The 19664-nt window shown below is 39.5% G+C and overlaps 1 protein-coding gene across 1 annotated transcript; it reads left to right on the top strand.

The window, feature by feature from the left end:
* The first annotated feature begins 1361 nt into the window (after positions 1-1361).
* On the top strand, positions 1362-4536 carry mc4r (melanocortin 4 receptor). Its single transcript, XM_034203192.1, has one exon. The coding sequence runs from the start codon at positions 1662-1664 to the stop codon at positions 2643-2645; it is 984 nt and encodes a 327-aa protein (XP_034059083.1). The 5' UTR covers positions 1362-1661; the 3' UTR covers positions 2646-4536.
* The last annotated feature ends 15128 nt before the right edge of the window (positions 4537-19664 follow it).

Below are 19664 nucleotides of genomic sequence, written 5' to 3'. Positions count from 1 at the left end.
CTTCCCAGAAAAGCAGGTCCTCCAAACTTGTGATCCCAAACTATTCACCCAGTATTTCCTGTGCAACATCATTTACAGTGAATACATAGCCTTGTCTTTACATCTTTACAAATTAGTCTATAGTTGCCAGCTCATAAAGTCCTGTTGTGAACACAGAAATGTTGAGTACAACAAAGATTTATGTTAGAAATGCCGGATGCTAACTTGAATTAGTTGGGTAATTTGCACATTTAGCTTAAGTGCGTTAATTAGCATGAATTACCATTATAGCCATGGGGACATTAGGTAAAAAATGGCTTGGCCAATGTTGCCAATTTTCGAGTGGTATTGAGGATGATGAGTCAACTTCTGATATTTTCACGGCCTGAAATGTCATTTTTAACCAGAGAACGTCCTTATTTGTACTCTTCGTGGTCCTATTTTGAATAGTAGGATGTCCATTAGTTTGCTGTAACTACCTTAATTACAAGTTGGCAGCAGGAAACCGGCGGTGCATTAGTGTTTCGCTCGATTAGTAGATTATAAGTAGTACTACAAAACATTGTTTTCATCACACGTTTGTAGCTTTTGTGACAGTTATTACTACAAAATTACACAAGTGCATATGAAGCAGATTATAATTATAATAATTAACGAAAAACACACCCACACTGAGTGGCACTCTGCTTTTTAAATATTAAATAATGTTTGGTCTATGCAATGGTTTATTATACAACAAAGGTTATGTGTGCGTATTATTGCTATCGACTGTTAGTGTTTATCGTGTCTGAGAACTGATTTGAAATAGTTAACTAAAACAAAAAAGTGTTGGATGGATACTGTACATTTTGTGCAACAGCATAGAGAAATATGTTTTGAAGCCATTCTCTTTCACTGATTTCCTACCAAATACATCAGCAAAATTGCCAGTGTTGTCATGAAAACTCTGTGTACTGTTTTTTTTGTAGCCATCCAACTCTACATTAAACTCTTTTACATTTCAGATAACAAATATGTACTGTGAAATAACTGCTAGTCGTTTTATTAGTGTGCAGAGCTAATAGATCATCAGTGATACAAAAGAAAACCTTGCAAGAACTTGACTTTGATTTGTAGACGTGAATGGGCTGAATTTCACATTTTGTAAAAAGCTTTTATTCACTCATTCGTGCGTCAAGGCAAACGTTGCTCCTCCTCCCACCTTATCAGCGAGCGGATAGGACAAAAATCCATGGGGGTGTGTGTGTGTGTGTGTGTGTGTGTGTGTGTGTGTGTGTGTGTCTGGCATAATAGCAGAGAGATAGACAGAGGGGGAGGCCAGTGGCTTTCTAAGTGATGATCTGCCTGCTCTCACACATGGAGCTGCTGTTCTCTGATCGCTGTTCCCGCGCTCTGTTAATCATTCTCCCACATGCTCCTTCCAGCACGCACCTCTCTGCTTCTGCTCCATTCAATCTCTCTCACATCTAAGGAACAGTCATTTTAACTTCTTACTGGAGAGATGAGAGGTTTTTTTGTGTCCGAGAGTAACAGCAGCAGCAGATGTTTGAAGATAATTGCCTTTCTTGAAGGGTGAGGAATTGTTTCATTCTCCTTTAAGCGTGCCTATGTTGTCCTGTTGAGATTCTAACGCAGATGGAGAAATAACAACGTGGGAAAAGAAGACTTTAAAAGGAGACATTATGAACAGCACGGAGCACCATGGGTTGATCCATGGCTACCATAACAAGAGCCAAACCTCAGATATTTTGCCGCTGAACAAAAACTCCTCAGCCAAGGACAAGGACTCATCTGCAGGATGCTACGAACAGCTGATGATTTCCACAGAGGTGTTCCTGACTCTGGGCATCGTCAGCCTGCTGGAGAACATCCTGGTTGTAACCGCCATAATCAAAAACAAGAACCTTCACTCGCCTATGTACTTCTTTATTTGCAGCCTGGCAGTGGCCGACATGCTGGTCAGTGTCTCTAACGCCTCGGAGACGATCGTCATAGCGCTCATCAACGGAGGCAGCCTCACCATCTCCGTTACGTTGATCAAAAACATGGACAATGTGTTTGACTCTTTGATCTGCAGCTCTCTGTTGGCGTCTATCTGCAGCTTGCTCGCCATCGCCGTTGACCGCTACATCACTATCTTCTACGCTCTCCGCTACCATAACATCGTGACCCTGCGGAGAGCCATGCTGGTGATCAGCAGCATCTGGACGTGCTGCACGGTGTCCGGCATCCTCTTCATCATCTACTCAGAGAGCACCACGGTCCTCATCTGCCTCATCACCATGTTCTTCACCATGCTGGTGCTCATGGCCTCGCTGTACGTCCACATGTTCCTGCTGGCGCGCCTGCACATGAAACGCATCGCAGCGCTGCCGGGCAACGCGCCCATCCACCAGCGAGCCAACATGAAGGGCGCCATCACCCTCACCATCCTCCTCGGGGTGTTCGTGGTGTGCTGGGCGCCCTTTTTCCTCCACCTCATCCTCATGATCACCTGCCCCAAGAACCCCTACTGCACCTGCTTCATGACCCACTTCAACATGTACCTCATCCTCATCATGTGCAACTCCGTCATCGACCCCATCATCTACGCCTTTCGCAGCCAAGAGATGAGGAAAACCTTCAAAGAGATTTTCTGCTGCTCACACGCCCTCCTGTGTGTGTGAGCAGCCTGTTGGTGATCTGCGACTCTGACAGATACAGTCAGCCATTTTAATGAAAACTGATCCGACAAAGACTTTGAGATTCTGAGCTGTAATCACTGTGGACTGGCTCTGTTTTGCCTCGGCTGTAAATGATTGATAACTTTGACTTTGGTTACGTGAGTCAGGTTGCTTAAGAGGTAGGCTTACAAACACCTTGTAATATAGATTATCACTCTGAAGTGATATTTTGTGTCGTGGTAAACGCCGTGCTAAAGTGCAATTTGAAGTGAATATCACCACTATGGACAATGTGAAAAACACATGTTTACACTGTGGTTCATTTACAAATCATTTCTCTTTTATCACACTTTTCTTGTTGTTCAGTGTCAAAGAAAATGAAAAATACCATGCTTATGCATATTATATTATATTCTTTATATATCTACATGGATCTTGGCACTTGAATGTCACCGTTTTTGTAACATAGAACCTACATGACACAGTGTGTGTACTGTGTATATCTAGCAAAGAGATATATAGTATATGACAGACTACCTCCATGTTTGAGAGTGTAATCCACCTCTTAACAGAGACTGTGAGAAACCTTACTATGGGATATCCTTGGTAAATACTGCATCTCATTGAACAACTATCTGTAACATTGACTTTAACCTCATTGATTTCCCTCACTTTATGTGTGCCAATCATAAAAGAGGAGATGAAAGCCTATACAGGGAACATCAAAAATGGGCATTCAACCTTTTTTACAGAAGTGGCATTTTTCTAAGTTAGAAGGATAACGCAGGAGAAAGCACATCATTACCCTTGTGATTTTCCAAGCTGCTCAAAACACTTAGATCAAACAAGATTCTGCTGAAATCACAGCAGAAGAGCACATACAAAAATTACCACATTTTGTGCCGCAGATATAACCACCAATACCAATGTCCATTTTTTGGAGCTCATGCATGACATTTATTGACGGTGTGGTACATCATTAGTTTAATGAGGGTACTTTCTTTTTTGTCCTCAGGTAAGAATGTAAATATAGAGAACAGCAACGCATAGATTCTAGACTCAGGAATCAGAAAACGTGTATTTCTCAAGCACAACGTATGGCACTTAATGAGCATTTCTGGTTAATGTATATGTCGCAGAAGAAAATGTGAAAAAATCCAGGGTGACGTGGAACCTTTAATGTGTATTCCCAGCTTGTGGCTCCATAATGGCGGCTTCACACTCTACCTGATCAGGGATGCAGGTTTTGTAGACCCTCACCTCTGATTTCCCCTGTGACGCAGGGCAGCAGAGGGGAGATTTTTATCGCAGGGATGAATAGAAAATGTAATCAATATTCAGCAAATCCTGATTTTTGTCTGAGCAGAACTAAAAACATTATCATCAGTCCCCTCTTACTCATGACATCTGTTGATTTCCAATCAAAGCTCTTGTGAATCTGTGCTGTGTGTAGGTGTAAATGTGCACAAGTGGGTTGTTCTCACTCTCAGCATGTACCAGTTAACTCCTATCTATTTTTCCTCATGTTATGAAAAAGGAGTGATTTTACTGATTGTATTTGTATGTATGTGTTGTGTAACTTCTTGCTTGTCTCCTTGCCTTAAATATATTGCACTGTGATGTAAAGAGCAAACAAAATGTAATCAGTCTTTATTTGTTGCTATTTTCAATATTGCCTTATTTATTGATGCCTTTTTTTTTTTACTCAAATTGCATATCGAGCTCATAGAAAACAAGGAAACGGATGCCAATAGGTGTCCCATTATCTGCTAAAAGCTTCGCCTGGAATTTGATTCATGTGTGCTGAAATGAAGCTGTTTGCTTGACCAATGCATCCTCTGTTTTCACAGAACCCCGCTGCAAAGAAACTAAATAAATCATACTGCCACCTCAACAACAGCTCTGTTTGATAGCTTTCCTCCCGAGTGCAGACGTTAACCTTTACACAAACACTACAATGTTGACTTTACACAGAAAAAGCACACCGTTTCTCAAATGTGAAAACATCCTTACACTGAAAAACGAATGTACTTACGTCTGATGATACAAATAAATGAACATGTGTTCTAAAATATCACAACAAAATACATTCATACAGTACGTTTTTCACATACGCTTTACTTATAAATGAGAAGTGAAATGCTGCCCTGTTTAGTTCCCTAAGGTGAAGAACTGAAGTTTGTGCTAGGAAACTGGCATCAGGGTTTCCCGCCATGGTGAGTAATTTAAACGGAAGTAAACAAAACATGACTCTGGAAACATTCAATATGCATACAGGAGCATCGGTGTGACAAACTGACAGACATTCATTCAGAATTTGATGTCATCATGTAGGGCTGCTCGATTATGGCAAAAATCATAATCTCGATTATTTGGGTCAATAATTGTAATTGCGATTATTAAATGCGATTATTCATTGACTTTGAAAACATCCATTTATTGGGAAAAAAAAATGGAACAGTATGATTTTAACAGTTCGTTACCCTGAACTTTGAGTAGAATTCAACTGAAAAACCCACAAAAAAAAAATGTATTTAAAAAAAAAAGTAATAATAATAGGCTAATAAAAAAATAATCGTTTTATTTCGATTATGTTGTTTTCGTAATCGTTGCAAGCCATAATCGTAATCGCGATTTAAATACGATTAATTGAGCAGCCCTATCATCATGCTAGACTTTTGTTTGTCATTGATTCATGGGCATCAGAATATACTAATCATCTGAAAATCACAAGTACTCAATTGAAGGAACGTAGCAGCTGATGAATGGAACAATGATTTTGGAGATATTTCTTATACTCTATTCTGTTACAAAAGAGAAACGCATTCAAGGAGTGCAAAGCATTCTTTTCATTTAACCAGGCAGTAAGGAAGATGTTTTTCTAATGGTGAGTGGAGAATGTGAACTAAGTATAATGAAAACTCTTTAACAATAACAATTCAGTGATTCAGCGTTGGCTATCTCAGATTGAAAGCTCAAATTTGGTCCCTGTTGATAATACCCTCAACTTTCTCAGTATTCCTTTTTACCGTTTTTCCCTTCAGCACCGTGGGTGTTCTTCATGTCGCACTTTGGGGGTGAATTTCTGTAAATGTAACACAAAATCCTGGAAGTGTAACGAGATTATGCAGAACGAGAACGAATTGCCTAAAGGTGTTACGAAATAATGAGGCCTGCCTTATATGGACATAGTAGTTGACTCGATGTTGTATAAATGGCTTTAGTTCCTCAGATTGTGTCGTCCACTCTTTTATAAGGCCTGCATGCCATCAACTGATTGGCTGTGGTTTCAAATAACTATCTAAAGCAGTACAACAACGCACATATTCAAAGAACTGGCGTTATACCAGGTAACTTAAGTTGTCTTCAGCACGTATTAAATGGAAAGCAGAAGAAACTTCTTTGTACTAATGGATTTAAGTGTGGAACATAGCTCTGGCATTTCAAACTGAGTGTCTCATCATTAAGATGTAGATAGCTCTTACATTCAGACACCGCGATCGGGACGTGTTTTGATGGGTCTTTTATCAACACATCCTCACTCCCAGGTCGGCCTATGTTGACGTTATGTCAAGTCCTGTGTCGGCTTTTTCCAACGCAAGGGGGGGGGCTTAGCGTCCATTTTCAACGCAAGGGGGGGGGCCTTAGCGTCCATTTTCAGCTTTCCGGGATGTCCATATGCTTCTATGGACGCTCATGGAAGCACGGCGTTCGTTTGTGTCGGCTGCCCTTAAAGGCAATGTGAGCGTCCATTCTCATTGGATAACGGAGAATTGTACACCCGGAAGTAAGTATTCCCCTTACTGTCGATTGATTTTACAGTGATATCTGCACTACTCATCGACTAAAAAACACCAGATTATCCTTGTTAATTACACAACATTAATTGGTTTAAATTGTGTGCAATGCTTTTGTATTTTTCCCCTTCGATTCGGAGAAACAAATATTTTTTCCCAGCTATCGTTTGGACTACACCATGTGCTCTGTTTGACAAACCCCGTGATAGTCCTCAAGCTCTGTGATTGGAGAGTGTGCTCCGTGGGTTACGCCGAGCCTCTAACGGCATACTGTCCAAAACTGGATTTGAACGGGACCACCGCGTCCCCACCCTCCCCCACCCCGTCCCTAGAACCACACATGCTGGCTATCCTGTCTCGCAACATGTTCTCTATCTATGGCACGTCTCTACTGGGAGGTGTAGTTTTAAAAGACGTTTTCGTATTTCCCATAATAAGAAGTTGCCAGTATTAAACTGTGTACATCCCTGGAGGTTTAGGGGATAGGAAACACTCACATTTAAAACATATAATTAATAAATGGGTGAAAATTGCTTGTGCCCATAATGGGCAGCATTAATATATATACACACATGCCAGCTAAGGTCAGAAGAGCTTTATTTAACAGCTGGTCTTATGTTTGTGACCCCTGTTGTTAATTGATAACATTACATTACATTAATTGATAAGCCTGAAACATGCACTTGTCAAGGTTCAGAGGCACATTTTGCAAATATGGCAGTAGCCATCGATCAGCTTAAGATAAGATATACTTTATTGATCCCAAGTTGGAACATTTGCGTTACATCAGCATGTGTAACAGTTAAATATGCAGTGGTGTTTATTTGTAAATCATTTAGTATAATCACACAAATTCTGTGTTTTATATTCAACAATTCTGTGTTCTTTATTTATTGATTGTTCAATACCTGACAAGGTCGGAGATGAAATATCTACACACATCTTATAAGAGTATAATACATTATGTATAATATCAGTTAAAATAAGTGCTTCAACATAGTTAACATTGCTGGAGGTATGCACACATATTGATAGATGTCTTGTAATGCACTATTGAGGAACCTGCGACCCAAGTTTTTCATTCAATGCAGAACTACACCATAGTTGTGTAGGCCTATATGATATGTCAATAAACCTTAGAAAATCTTGAAATCTTGAAAGGGATGTGCAAAATAGTCATTATATACAGTCTTTAATTAACTATTAGTAGAGAATAACGAGTAATGAATATACTTTATAGGGATCCTATTCATATCTAATAATAAAAATAATGAAATTCAATAACATGCTTTAACCACTAGGTGTCCCTTTATATCAGCTGTGCACCTTTATGGTGTAAATACAGCCTATCTACCAATTGGATCAAATATAAAAGTCAGCCGAATTAGTGTTGATACTGCAAGGAGACGTATTGTGTGAAAAGAAATGTAAGATGTTGTTTAATGGCTGATATATTTATGATCCACCTCACGTTTTCAGTTCCTCATGTTTGTCTAGAGGTCTTCTCATCAGGGCTCTATAAATACAGAACTACGGCAGATATGTAATATTTAATGCAGCCGAACCGTGTATTACAATGCCGGTATGTGATGACTTTCAAAGAGAAAAGCAAGCACACTCGGAATAAAGTATTATTTTATTTTTTTTAAATGTTTTCGGTCTGTTTCCGGTATTTGTTAATGACGATGTGCTGTGAGATGTGAGACTGGAATTGCACAGGGGAAAATAACGTAGGCTATCTTTAGATGCGGATTTTGTTAAACTAATATGTTTGCGCTGTGGACCAACACTATACATTGACGGGGAAGGGGGTAGCAATAAAGATAACACCATTAAACAGTTACACAACATAACAGAAATAATATCGATAGCAGCGTCCCTAGCAACCACCTTGGTAACAATGAAAACGTTATGGACGCAATTTCCTGAAGTAATCTTCGTAATAACTAGCAAACTAAAGATCATGTACATCCACTGCACACATAATCTGAAATAACAACTCATATTTCTCGCATCAAATGACATCAAAACGCATTTTAATGACCAAACTAACTTTAAAATAGGCATTTTCCACCGAGAATAAAACGAAGTTCGGCCATGTTTTTTTTTTCTGCAGGGAGAAATTTGAAGATCACGTGACGTCAAACAGAGCACATGGTGTAGTCCAAACGATAGCTGGGGATTCTGGGTAGTGTAGTGTCTTCTGCCATCCTTTACTCCGAAAACATATTTGTTTCTCCGAATTGAAGGGGAAAAATACAAAAGCATTGCACACAATTTAAACCAATCAATGTTGTGTAATTAACAAGGATAATCTGGTGTTTTTTAGTCGATGAGTAGTGCAGATATCACTGTAAACTCAATCGACAGTAAGGGGAATACTTACTTCCGGGTGTACAATTCTCCGTTATCCAATGAGAATGGACGCTCACATTGCCTTTAAGGGCAGCCGACACAAACGAATGCCGTGCTTCCATGAGCGTCCATAGAAGCATATGGACATCCCGGAAAGCTGAAAATGGACGCTAAGGGCCCCCCTCTTGCGTTGAAAATGGACGCTAAGGCCCCCCCTTGCGTTGGAAAAAGCCGACACAGGACTTGACATAACGTCAACATAGGCCGACCTGGGAGTGAGGATGTGTTGCTTTTATATCCAAATGTAAACCCTTTTTTCCCGCATGTTGCTTGTTTTTACCACTAAATTGCAGCATGCTATTTTCAAGTTTCAGATAAACCCCAAAATGAACCCAACTGGGATCCGTTTTGGTGCCTATATTCCATATAATGATATGTTCATGCAGTCACGTAGTCTTCCTATCTGTTGAGTAATCTCTTTTTGGTTTCCAAAATTCACCTGAATTCTCTTTTGGCTGTGTGATATGGACATGATGTTTTTCTCGCTGTCCCTCAGACCGTGGTATCATTTTTATGCCAGAGTGCAGGTTTCAGCTGAATCCTAATAAGGTTTAGGGAAAACTACGATATCACCCACTCCCCAGAGCCTCCCCTGAACGCCTCCCATGCATCACCTCCACTCTCATTACTCCACACAGCCACTGAATCAGCAGGCCTGAAATGATCAATGAAATCATTCCTCTTAGTAGAGAACCATCCTTTACACTTTATTTACAATAAGGGAAGGTACTGCATCTTTTTTTCTCACCACAACTTTTCTTTGCAGGCTCTCATTGGCTCTATCTGTCCTCATCATGCTGACCGCTTGGGGATTTGTGCACAGAGCAGCTTGTATCCAATTAATGATGACTCTGCTCTTGCTTTCCCCAGCCAAGGCGAGTAATGCTTAAATTAAATTCCAAGTCAGCTCCTCACTATTTGGTTCAATTAATTGTGAAAAATGCAATGTTCCAAACCAGTAAATCTCCAACATAAATGTACTACGTTGTGAGTGCTTTCTCTATTCCTATATGAGGGATGGTATATGGAAATGATTTAATTTATATTATTACTGTCAGGCATTCTGAGTTATTTAATGAGCTTACAAGGCAACCAATCAGCTCAGAACATATACAACAAATTGTATAGTTGATAAACATTTGTTATTTTACTTATTGTAACCAAGTGAATGCTTGAGTTTTGCAATGTTCCAGCCCATTCCCTGACCAGTAGTTTTTTTTAATGAATTTGTGTTGAGGTTATTGGCCCCATACTGAATTACCATAACAATGCATGTTTTGCTATTGGAAAACCTGACTGGCTTCAAGAGTTAATTAATCATTACTCCTACAGAAAACAAAACAACCTAACTAACTAACAAGTCACACTGGGCTCTGGTTTCATACAGAGGGTGAAAATACCCTATATTACAGAGGAACAAAACAATAATTGTTCACTCTCCCTTCATGTCACGATAACTCAATTGCATCTTGTGGATATCCACACCACCAGTTTTAACAGTTGCATTAAAATACTGAGCAAGTATCGGTGTTTTAATCTGGCCCTTCCTACATCCAGGACATGGTTAAACCGTACACCCCAGCACGTGCACTCCGCTCTGCATCAACCAAACGACTCGCTGCACCCTCGCTGCGAAGGGGACCCAAGTTCCCATCAGCAAAAACACGTGGGTTTGTTATCCTGGCTCCAAAATGGTGGAATGAGCTCCCCATTGACATCAGGACAGCAGAAAGCCTACACACCTTCCGGCGCAGACTGAAAACTCATCTCTTTCGACTCCACTTCGAGCAATAGAACTATTAACAAAGCACTTATATACTAACAAAGGACTGGCTTATCTATAGCCAGTTGAGTAGCACTTGAAATGTTTTTGCTCTATGAAGCCTGATGTACTTATATGATTCTGTTTTCTTCAAGTTTGTATTTTGTTGGTCGAACGCACTTATTGTAAGTCGCTTTGGATAAAAGCGTCAGCTAAATGCAATGTAATGTAATGTTAATGACACCCTGCCATTCTTGTCCAATTTCTGAGTCGAATAAATAAAGAGAAAACACAATTAAACTGCCTCCTGCTTTGAAACCGATTTTCTTTCATCAATGTCACCTAATGTGCTCCTCCTTTGACAAACACTTTAAAAAGGAAATAACAATTTCATTTAGACCGTTTAGATCATTTCCTACCGGTTGCCATGAATTATATTGCTTACTAAATATAAGAGAGTAATCATTTAGTTTGTTATACTCGTGAATGTAAAAGCACAGCGGGTTTCCAGGCAAAACCACGCTCCTTTTTCTGCAGCGAACATGTATTTGAGCAAGAGTTCAAGGGGTTAATTAAATATGTTTAAATCAATGCAGCTGTAAAGCTCCCTGAATCCATGGGGAAATGCAGTGAGTTTTCATGGTTCAAATAGCACTTGAACTTTTAACATAATCTTTATTTAAATTCTTAAAAAAAGCATGCAGCATTAAATTATATCGTAGAATCAGAAAACAGCGTAGCAACGTGGAGATCAGCCGTGCTTTTAGAAAGGAACAATGATGGAAATGATCTAACTATGCGCTGCTCATTTTGTAAGTCTTCCGATTTACTCTACAATCCAAAATGGTACTGGAAATGTTCTCAAAGGAGCCCTTGGTTGAGCTCCAGTGAAATGTCCGCGGGGCTGTTCAGGATGCACAGCGGTTCGTGGGAGAGGGTCACAGAGGTCACCAGACTCTATATTTTTCTGTATTTCTTGACAGAGGCCCACCCCACCATCTCCCCCATCCTCTGCTGCCCTGTGCCTGCTGTTGGCATACTGATGTCTCTGAGTGTTGTGTTGGGTTTTCTGTTAGTTATTCTTTAAGCATGCTCCACTTCCCAATCTGTTAATTACCCATTAGCAACAGAAATAATAACACACTGTGAATAATCTTTAAAGAAGTCCTGTAATCAAACCCTTACTTATATATAACTCTGTAGGTGTTATATTTAGAATGTATGAGTCAAAAGTAGTAGTGTCTAAGATTAGGCTCTTTTAACCTATTTTTATATTGATGGGTGTTTTATTAAATACATGTCTTCAAAATCAATTTTTTATATTGTGTTCTCAGCTTTGTCATGATGGATTTTCAAGCTGATCCAAGAGGCTTTTAAATAAACTTATTTTGACAACTGGTACGACAAAATCCATGAAATCTATGTTATGGAAAGAATCACCTTCTCAATGAGGCTTCAGGAAAACACATTTGAAGAAATATGGAAAAAGTGGAGAATTTCCATATCCCAAAGACGACCAACCAAAAAAATTATTTTGATTAAGAGAATTAAAAAATAACTAAAGTAAAATAGTCTCAACAGTTAAATGAATACTTGTTTTCTTCAGTTCATAATAAGAAAACAAAAAATGGAATCTGAAAAGTAAATAAAATGTCCAAAAACTGTAATGGAGCAAGTTTAAATATAAGCTGCAAACATTGGAAATGCTCAAGTTAATTCAAGTACCTTAAACTTATACTTACAGTAAGTACTGTTCTTGTATTAATGTACTTACCTATAATCCACGACTCCCAAAGCCTATTATTACACGGCTCAGTCGTAAAATCGATTCTAAATGGTCATTTTGGACATTTCAGAGGTTGTTAATGATCTTAAGGAGAACCAACCGTTGCTACGTAGGATCGAGGGACTATGTGAAGTCATATCAATCTGCAGAAAGAAGTCCGATAAGCAGTACTCGAGTTGAGGGGGGATGAGGGGGGATGGCATCCCCCCAGAAATAAAAACGGTCAAAATCATCCTCCTTCTAAAACTGCCATTCCCCTTTCCATCCCTTATGTAATTTTATCAATGAACGTGGCACTGGTATTACTGCTATTTCAACATTAATTTTGCGCATATTGAGTAAAATACTGTGGGCGAGGGAGCACGCACACATGCAATGACATTTTTACCAAGTCACTGACGCTATACTATGCGAGTGCCCTAGAGGGCGCCAGGGCGCCGTGATGCGCCTGTTTGATCGCAGGTAACGGTCATCACAATGGCCAAGCAACCAGGAGGACAACGCGATCTGAGGGACTTCATATTTAAAAATACTAAAAATAACATTTCAGGTAAGTCAAGAATCAGTAATCTTAGTCATTACTCATGACTTTAGTCACCAAAGGTGGAATCTATGGACATAAGCAGCAATAACAACTTAGTTTGGAGTTTAGCTACGTTTTTCTCTCGTGTTAGATAGCTGGTAAGACTCAAAACTGTTGATGAAATGATACCACCAGCACCAGAAGAGCTGAAACCCCTCCTTCAAGCAGAGAACACTCTGGTCATCTCCACAGCTGAGTGTGAACGTGGGTTTAGTCAGATGAACATTTTAACCACAACTAGAAGCTCCCTAGAGGTAAAAAGCATGTCAGCCTTGCTTTTCATCAAGTGTGTTGGCCCTCCACTGAAGTTCAGACCAGAGGTATATGTCAAGACTTGGCTTCAAAGCCATTGCTTAGCTAACAATCCGAAAGCAAGAGCCAGAAAAATTGAGACCAAAAAACATGATTATGAAAATCTTTGGAAACTTTGGATGCGGGAGAGTGGAGTAGGCAGACATTGACAAAATTGGTCCTATTTTGTATTATGAGTATAATCTTTTAATATATTTTCATATTTTGTAAACAATTTCAATTTGCACTTAATGCCCTGTTAAAAAAAAGTAACATTGGGAATGTTAACATAAAATATTTGTATTTGAACTGCAATAAAATGATGACGGATCAAAAAAAATTTCCTCACATTTTTCATGAAGAATTTACATAATTATTTAATTAATTACGATACAAATGTAACCCTTTAGATACCAGTTTTGATCGTATACCAGTAACTGCTTTTTTGAAAAAATACACTATAATTCAATATTCTAAAAACTATTTTGACTTTATTATTAGTGTAATCAGTTGATCCATCTGAATAATAAATGAGGGACTGTTAACCTAGAAGATTTATACCATAGACTTCCATTATAACCACATTTGTGTATCCCCTCCCCCCCTTTAAATTAAAGTGAAAAAAAGATTTTGCACTAATTGTCCTCTGCATTTGACCCTAAATGTTAGTGGTGCCATGGTGCAATGAAAGGAGTATCTGAACATCCATAACATGCATGTTGTTTTAGGAGTATAATAATTATCTTTATGCTGGTTGGTCTCCCACCCTCTGCGGGTTATCAGCACAAATTATGTCCCCATATGATAAAATCCACCATCCTCCCTGATTTTTTTTTACAACTTGAGTACTGCCGATAAGTGTAATGTCAGCTCTAGACAACAAACATTTGTTTTCCTGCTCACCATGTTGGTGTTCTTCTTTCAAAAATGACCGCCTTGTTGCACTTTTACTTCACGGACATTAACATTCTAATCAGAAATAAACATTCAGTGGATCAAACCCATTGATCAAACCTTGTCGCAATTGCCTTGAAGATGTTAATGTTGTGAAATCTCTGAAAGAGTATCTGAACAAAGCTTTTATTCTACATTTACAAGTAAATACATTTTTTACATAATCAAATTAACGTCACTGGCACTGTGTCTCCCATCTTTTGCAGCAATTATGTGTCCTCTGAATATAATTAGCCGCACTCATTTGTATGATATGTATAGTCAATGTAGGATATAAAACATATGAATGCATTAATGGGCATACCAAGTGTTGCACTGGAGTATGAAGTGTGTCAGAGTGTGTCACTGTAAAATATTACCATGATTTCACAATATTTAGCTGTAATATTTTACAATAAATTACTGTTTTACCACTTTACAGTCTTTACCTGTGATGTTCACAATATAATACTGTAATTTTGAATTTCACAGTGAAATCAATACAGGCACAGTTCATTACTGTGAATGTACAGGATAAATGATTACCAGGATTTCACAACATGTTACTGTATTATTTCACAGTACAATACTGTATTCAGACTCTGTGATAACACAACAAATTAAGTGATTTTCTTGCTTTTATCGCTCTTGCTTGGCTTTAAATACTAATTTATTTCTTTGGTGCAGGTTTTACTTAAATTGATAGGGGCACCGCTGCATGTGCCTTAAAATAAACTATGCAACATATACATCTATGTAAAATTGAAATTGTTGTCTTGGCTTATTGTTTTAAGGTGCTTCCTGGGCATAAACCCTGAGACGGGCTCGAAAGCCAAAAAGAGGCATGGCAATTTAAACCCCCATGTCAGCACATTCTTCAGATTTTTTTTGACTTCGAGTGGATGTCTGTGTAGACATGTGCTCCCCTCCTTGTTTTCTTTTCTGTCTCCCTGCTGTGCAGGTGCACCTGGTCTGCCCCTGGCTCCTCCTCTGCCCAGGTGCACCTCGTCTGCCCCTGGCTCCGCCTCTGCCCAGGTGCACCTGGTCTGCCCCTGGCTCCGCCTCTGACCAGGTGCACCTGGTCTGCCCTTGGCTCCGCCTCTGCCCAGGTGCACCTGGTCTGCCCCTGGCTCCGCCTCTGCCCAGGTGCACCTGGTCTGCCCCTGGCTTCTCCTGTGCCCAGGTGTTCCAAATTCCACTGGAGGAGAAGGATGTCTCGCCTGTCCTAACGCCGGGAGACACTCTCCTTAGAATACCTCTTTGCCATTTTGAGCTGTAGGCCATATTTTTGCAGATGTATTTATGTTTAGCCTGGAGGAGCTGGTTGTCCAGTTTTCGCGGCTTTATTTTGTTTCCGAAAGGTTTTATAATTTATTTCTGGTTAGGGGGGAGCTCTGGATCCTACGGTCCGTGGTGTGGCTGGCTCGGGTTCCCTCCTTCTGTTTGTTCCTTTTGGCCAGTCCTCCAGACCTCTTTTTGTTTCCCGTTTCGCTTGTGTGAGCAAACGGCTGATTATCAATAAATGCTCGTTACCAAGTACCGGTTATTGCGTGTATTCTTTCATGTTGCGGGTCTCAGCACGAGCCACTACCGCGGAGTAGAGGTTGGGGCCGTAACTTGTCCAAGACACTGTGAAATGTACTTTGCACTTCAATGGAGTAATACAAAGTTAAAATGGGCATTTTCTTTGTTTTTCTTTGTTGATTGAGCTGATTGAATTGTGTAGCTATGGTAAAATCCCAGTTAACTAGTCAGATTTACAATATAATATCGTATTATTTAAATTTTTATATTTACAGTAAATTACTGGCTAATGTGTTGCATTACTTCTACAGTAAAAGTGTGAAAATACAAGTAATTACTGTAATTTATGTACAGCAAGGTACCATAATACCACAGCTCTGTACTGCTATATCACAGTAATTCCATGGGCATGGCAACTATAAAGTCACAGTATTTAGTTGTACTTTTATTCTAATTTACTGTAAAATATCTACAGTAAATTACCGCGAAATATTTACAGTCAATTACTGTGAAATCCATGCAACTAGTAGCCAGTAATTTACTGTAATTTTACAGCCAAACATTTTACAGTGTAGATAAATAATAGCAGCAAGAAGGAGGATAGCTCATCTTAGGGCAAACATTCGGTTATAAGTAACTGCATTGAGTTGGTCATTATCGGAGGCCTGTACAATAAAGTTACCATGACAATTGACAATGCCAAGGAGGTAGGCGGTCTTCACCTGAAGGACGAAATAATTACATAATTTCTGGCAGGCATCAAAGAGCTTAATTCCTTTTTGTATCAGGTTAAGGGAGTACACCACCTGTGACCATGTGCTTTAATGAGCTAGAGGAAATAACATGTTGCATTGGTGTTGAAACAGAAAGGCAATATCATCTCCCCCAGTTACACACAACAACAACAACAACAACTATTAGATGAAAATACAATAGCTGGCGGCGCAGCAAACCAACAGAATACATAGTGTGGCAATCGGTCATCATTACGGGCCACAATAATGCTGGACAAATGATTAATTTCCCTGTACTAATAATTTAAACAAACTCAATGTGGAGGGAACTTTGGGATGTTAGCCTTTGCAGACCATTTACATTCACAAAATCCTATGCAGTATAACTCACGTAAAACCCCAAAAAGCATAATAGGGACCCTTTACACATGACTTAAAAAAAGGAATTCCTTGCTCATTTTGGCCAGAGTTAGATTCACTCAATAATAACCTTTAATATTGTTTTATGATATTTTGAGTCAAAGTATGGTTCTGTTTGACGTATTTTATTCACTTTAGTTCTCCTGCCGGTCCCTGTTTGGCGTATTAGCATGGCATACCATTTCTTCCTTATAGAACAACTTGTTTCTTTGTTGTGAAAAATAGCTTTCAATTTCCGCTAGACAAGAGAAAATAGATAAGTGTGTTCTCAAGACTTCCATCTGAAGATGTGCCTTTATTCATAATGCAGTCCAATCCCCAAGGCTTGTGTATTTCCCTCCATCATGCTGAGCCTCAGATATTATCATTGAGTTCAGGGTAGGACACTGTGGGCTATAGGTTTACAGGAGCTTATGAATAGGTGACAATATCGTTTTTTATTCAAATATATACTCTTCATAGTCTGGACTGAATTTGCCTTTGACACCTGGCACATCAATTTACCAAGCAATCACTATTTTATTTATTTACTGCATTATGGCAAAAGCAACATGTCACATTTCTGTGTCAGAAATTGATCAGCAGGCTCATTGCTTTGCTTCAACATTCATGTGGTGCGTTGACCATTAATCCTTGTGCCTGGATGTGATTTGGAAAATAATTAAGAGAAATTGGCAGGCCTATAGAAGGTTTTATATGTGTGAATAATGTAGTTTCATTTAAGTGTATGGGTGTTAAAATATTTTAGAAAATGTACGCACACAAAAATCTATTGTGGATACTCTGCATTATGCAAATGATGCCCACACAAATGTTTTACATTTTTTTTTCTACAGATTTATTTTAAAGCATCACATTGCCCTACTTAAAGGCCCCATGTCATGGCCATTTATACTGCTCATATTCCATTGTTGAGGTCTACTAGAATAGATTTACATTGTGCAATTTTCCAAACTCACATTGGTTTCTCATACAGCATCTCTGTATAGTATGTGTATTCACTCTCTGTCCTACACAGCTTGTTGGAGCTCCGCCCCCCCCCCCCCCCCCCCCCCCCCCCCCCCCCTCCCTGTGAGCCCACTGTGCTCTGATTGGTCAGCTCGCCCACTCTGTTCCGATGAGTCCACCACCGTTACAGCGGAACATCAGTGATTATTTCTAGTGATGGGAATTCCGGCTCTTCTTGGTGAGCCGGATCATTTGGCTCGGCTCACCAAGAAGAGCCGGCTCTTTCGGCTCCCAAACGGCTCTTCAGTTTACCACATATTATACCTTTTTAACTTTTTAGAATGATGTATATGTGTACACATATATCACTTAAATTATTCAATACATCCTTTGTACTGAAGTATTCAAAAGTAAAAATTACATGTTTAATATAAATAATTTGCTGTGGCCAAATGTTTTCATTGCATTTACAGACCCGTATAACTCTCTGATACCACCCCATGAATGCACTGACTTGCTTGTAGAGCTACACAAAACAGATAGCAACACCTATAAAAACTATTTTAAAAAAGGGGCTACTGTATCGACATTTTACAATTATATTTAAAGAAAAGGCCCTGACAGAACAGCAGGGCTCTATTTCAGTAACTATTAACTATAGAAAAAAAGACAGCAACAGCTGATATCAAATCTTTGCTGAGCCTAAGGATAATCATAAATAAATAACATAGTGAAAATAAATGTATTGCAATGCTCAAAACAGCAGCATCCAACCGTCTCTAATCCTTGGATATTACATGTCACTGCATGCATGCACGGAGCAGCTGTAGCGCGGAGATCATCATCATCATGTCTTGTATTACTTAACAACAAAAAAACGGCTCGTTCGCGGGCGCGAGCCGGCTCCCGTCGTTCACTTAAAAGAGCCGGCTCTTTGAACCGGTTCGTTCGTTCGCGACACATCACTAATTATTTCATGTGTGCTGCTCCTCTAGCTTGGAACACTATGCATTTTTTTTTTAAACTGAGCATTTTGGTTCCCTTGCATCGGTTTAAAGCTCGGATAGATGAAATGTTATTAGATATCTGTCATTGTGAATAGGTTGCTAATTTATACCCCTGTAATTATTTTTGTATGATGTCCTTTTTGTTTTCTGTTGTTTTTATATGTAACCAATGTGCTGCAGTTCTCCCTTGAAAAAGAGATCGTTGATCTCAATGGGATTTTCACCTGGTTAAATAAAGGCTACAAACAAACAAACATTATGTGTTACAATGGCGTTAGCAACCAGAAAAGGACACCAGTAAGGACAAACAGATGAGAATGCTGCCTGGGGTCTGGGTGCCGTGTTGGCGGGACGTTGCGCGGTTCGCTGCTGCGAGGAGTGGACAGTGTGAGCTGGGTTCATTTCTTGCTTGCTGCGTGGGATCTGCGAGACATCGCGAATGGACGCAGGAAGGGGGGGGGGGGGTGCTGAGGGGGCTACAGCACCCCCAATCTGCGAGGCTCCACTAGCTCCCGCACCTTGAGTCATTATTGTGACTCATATCGTCTTCTATTTTGACAAAGAGGTCTGTTATGCTACTGTTGCTCTAACATCTTCTCATATATCGTCTTATATCCGGTAGTCAAACAATGCTTAATGCAGTACATTACTTAATTTAAGACCTTATTATTCTATCTTAAGAGAAGAAGGTGGAAGCTCTTACATTTCTTATTCAGCACTCCCCCACTAATGAACATGTGGAACAGCTTCAACTTCCTTTCACTTTTTTTTTTTTGGGCTGGGCTTTGTCAATATCACAATGCAATGAAAGAAATACATTTC

This window comes from Gymnodraco acuticeps, unplaced genomic scaffold (genome assembly GCF_902827175.1).
Source record: "Gymnodraco acuticeps unplaced genomic scaffold, fGymAcu1.1, whole genome shotgun sequence".
Classification (NCBI taxonomy): Eukaryota; Metazoa; Chordata; class Actinopteri; order Perciformes; family Bathydraconidae; genus Gymnodraco; species Gymnodraco acuticeps.
Note: the sequence above shows the minus strand (reverse complement) of the source record. Positions and strands in the feature narration are given on the sequence as shown.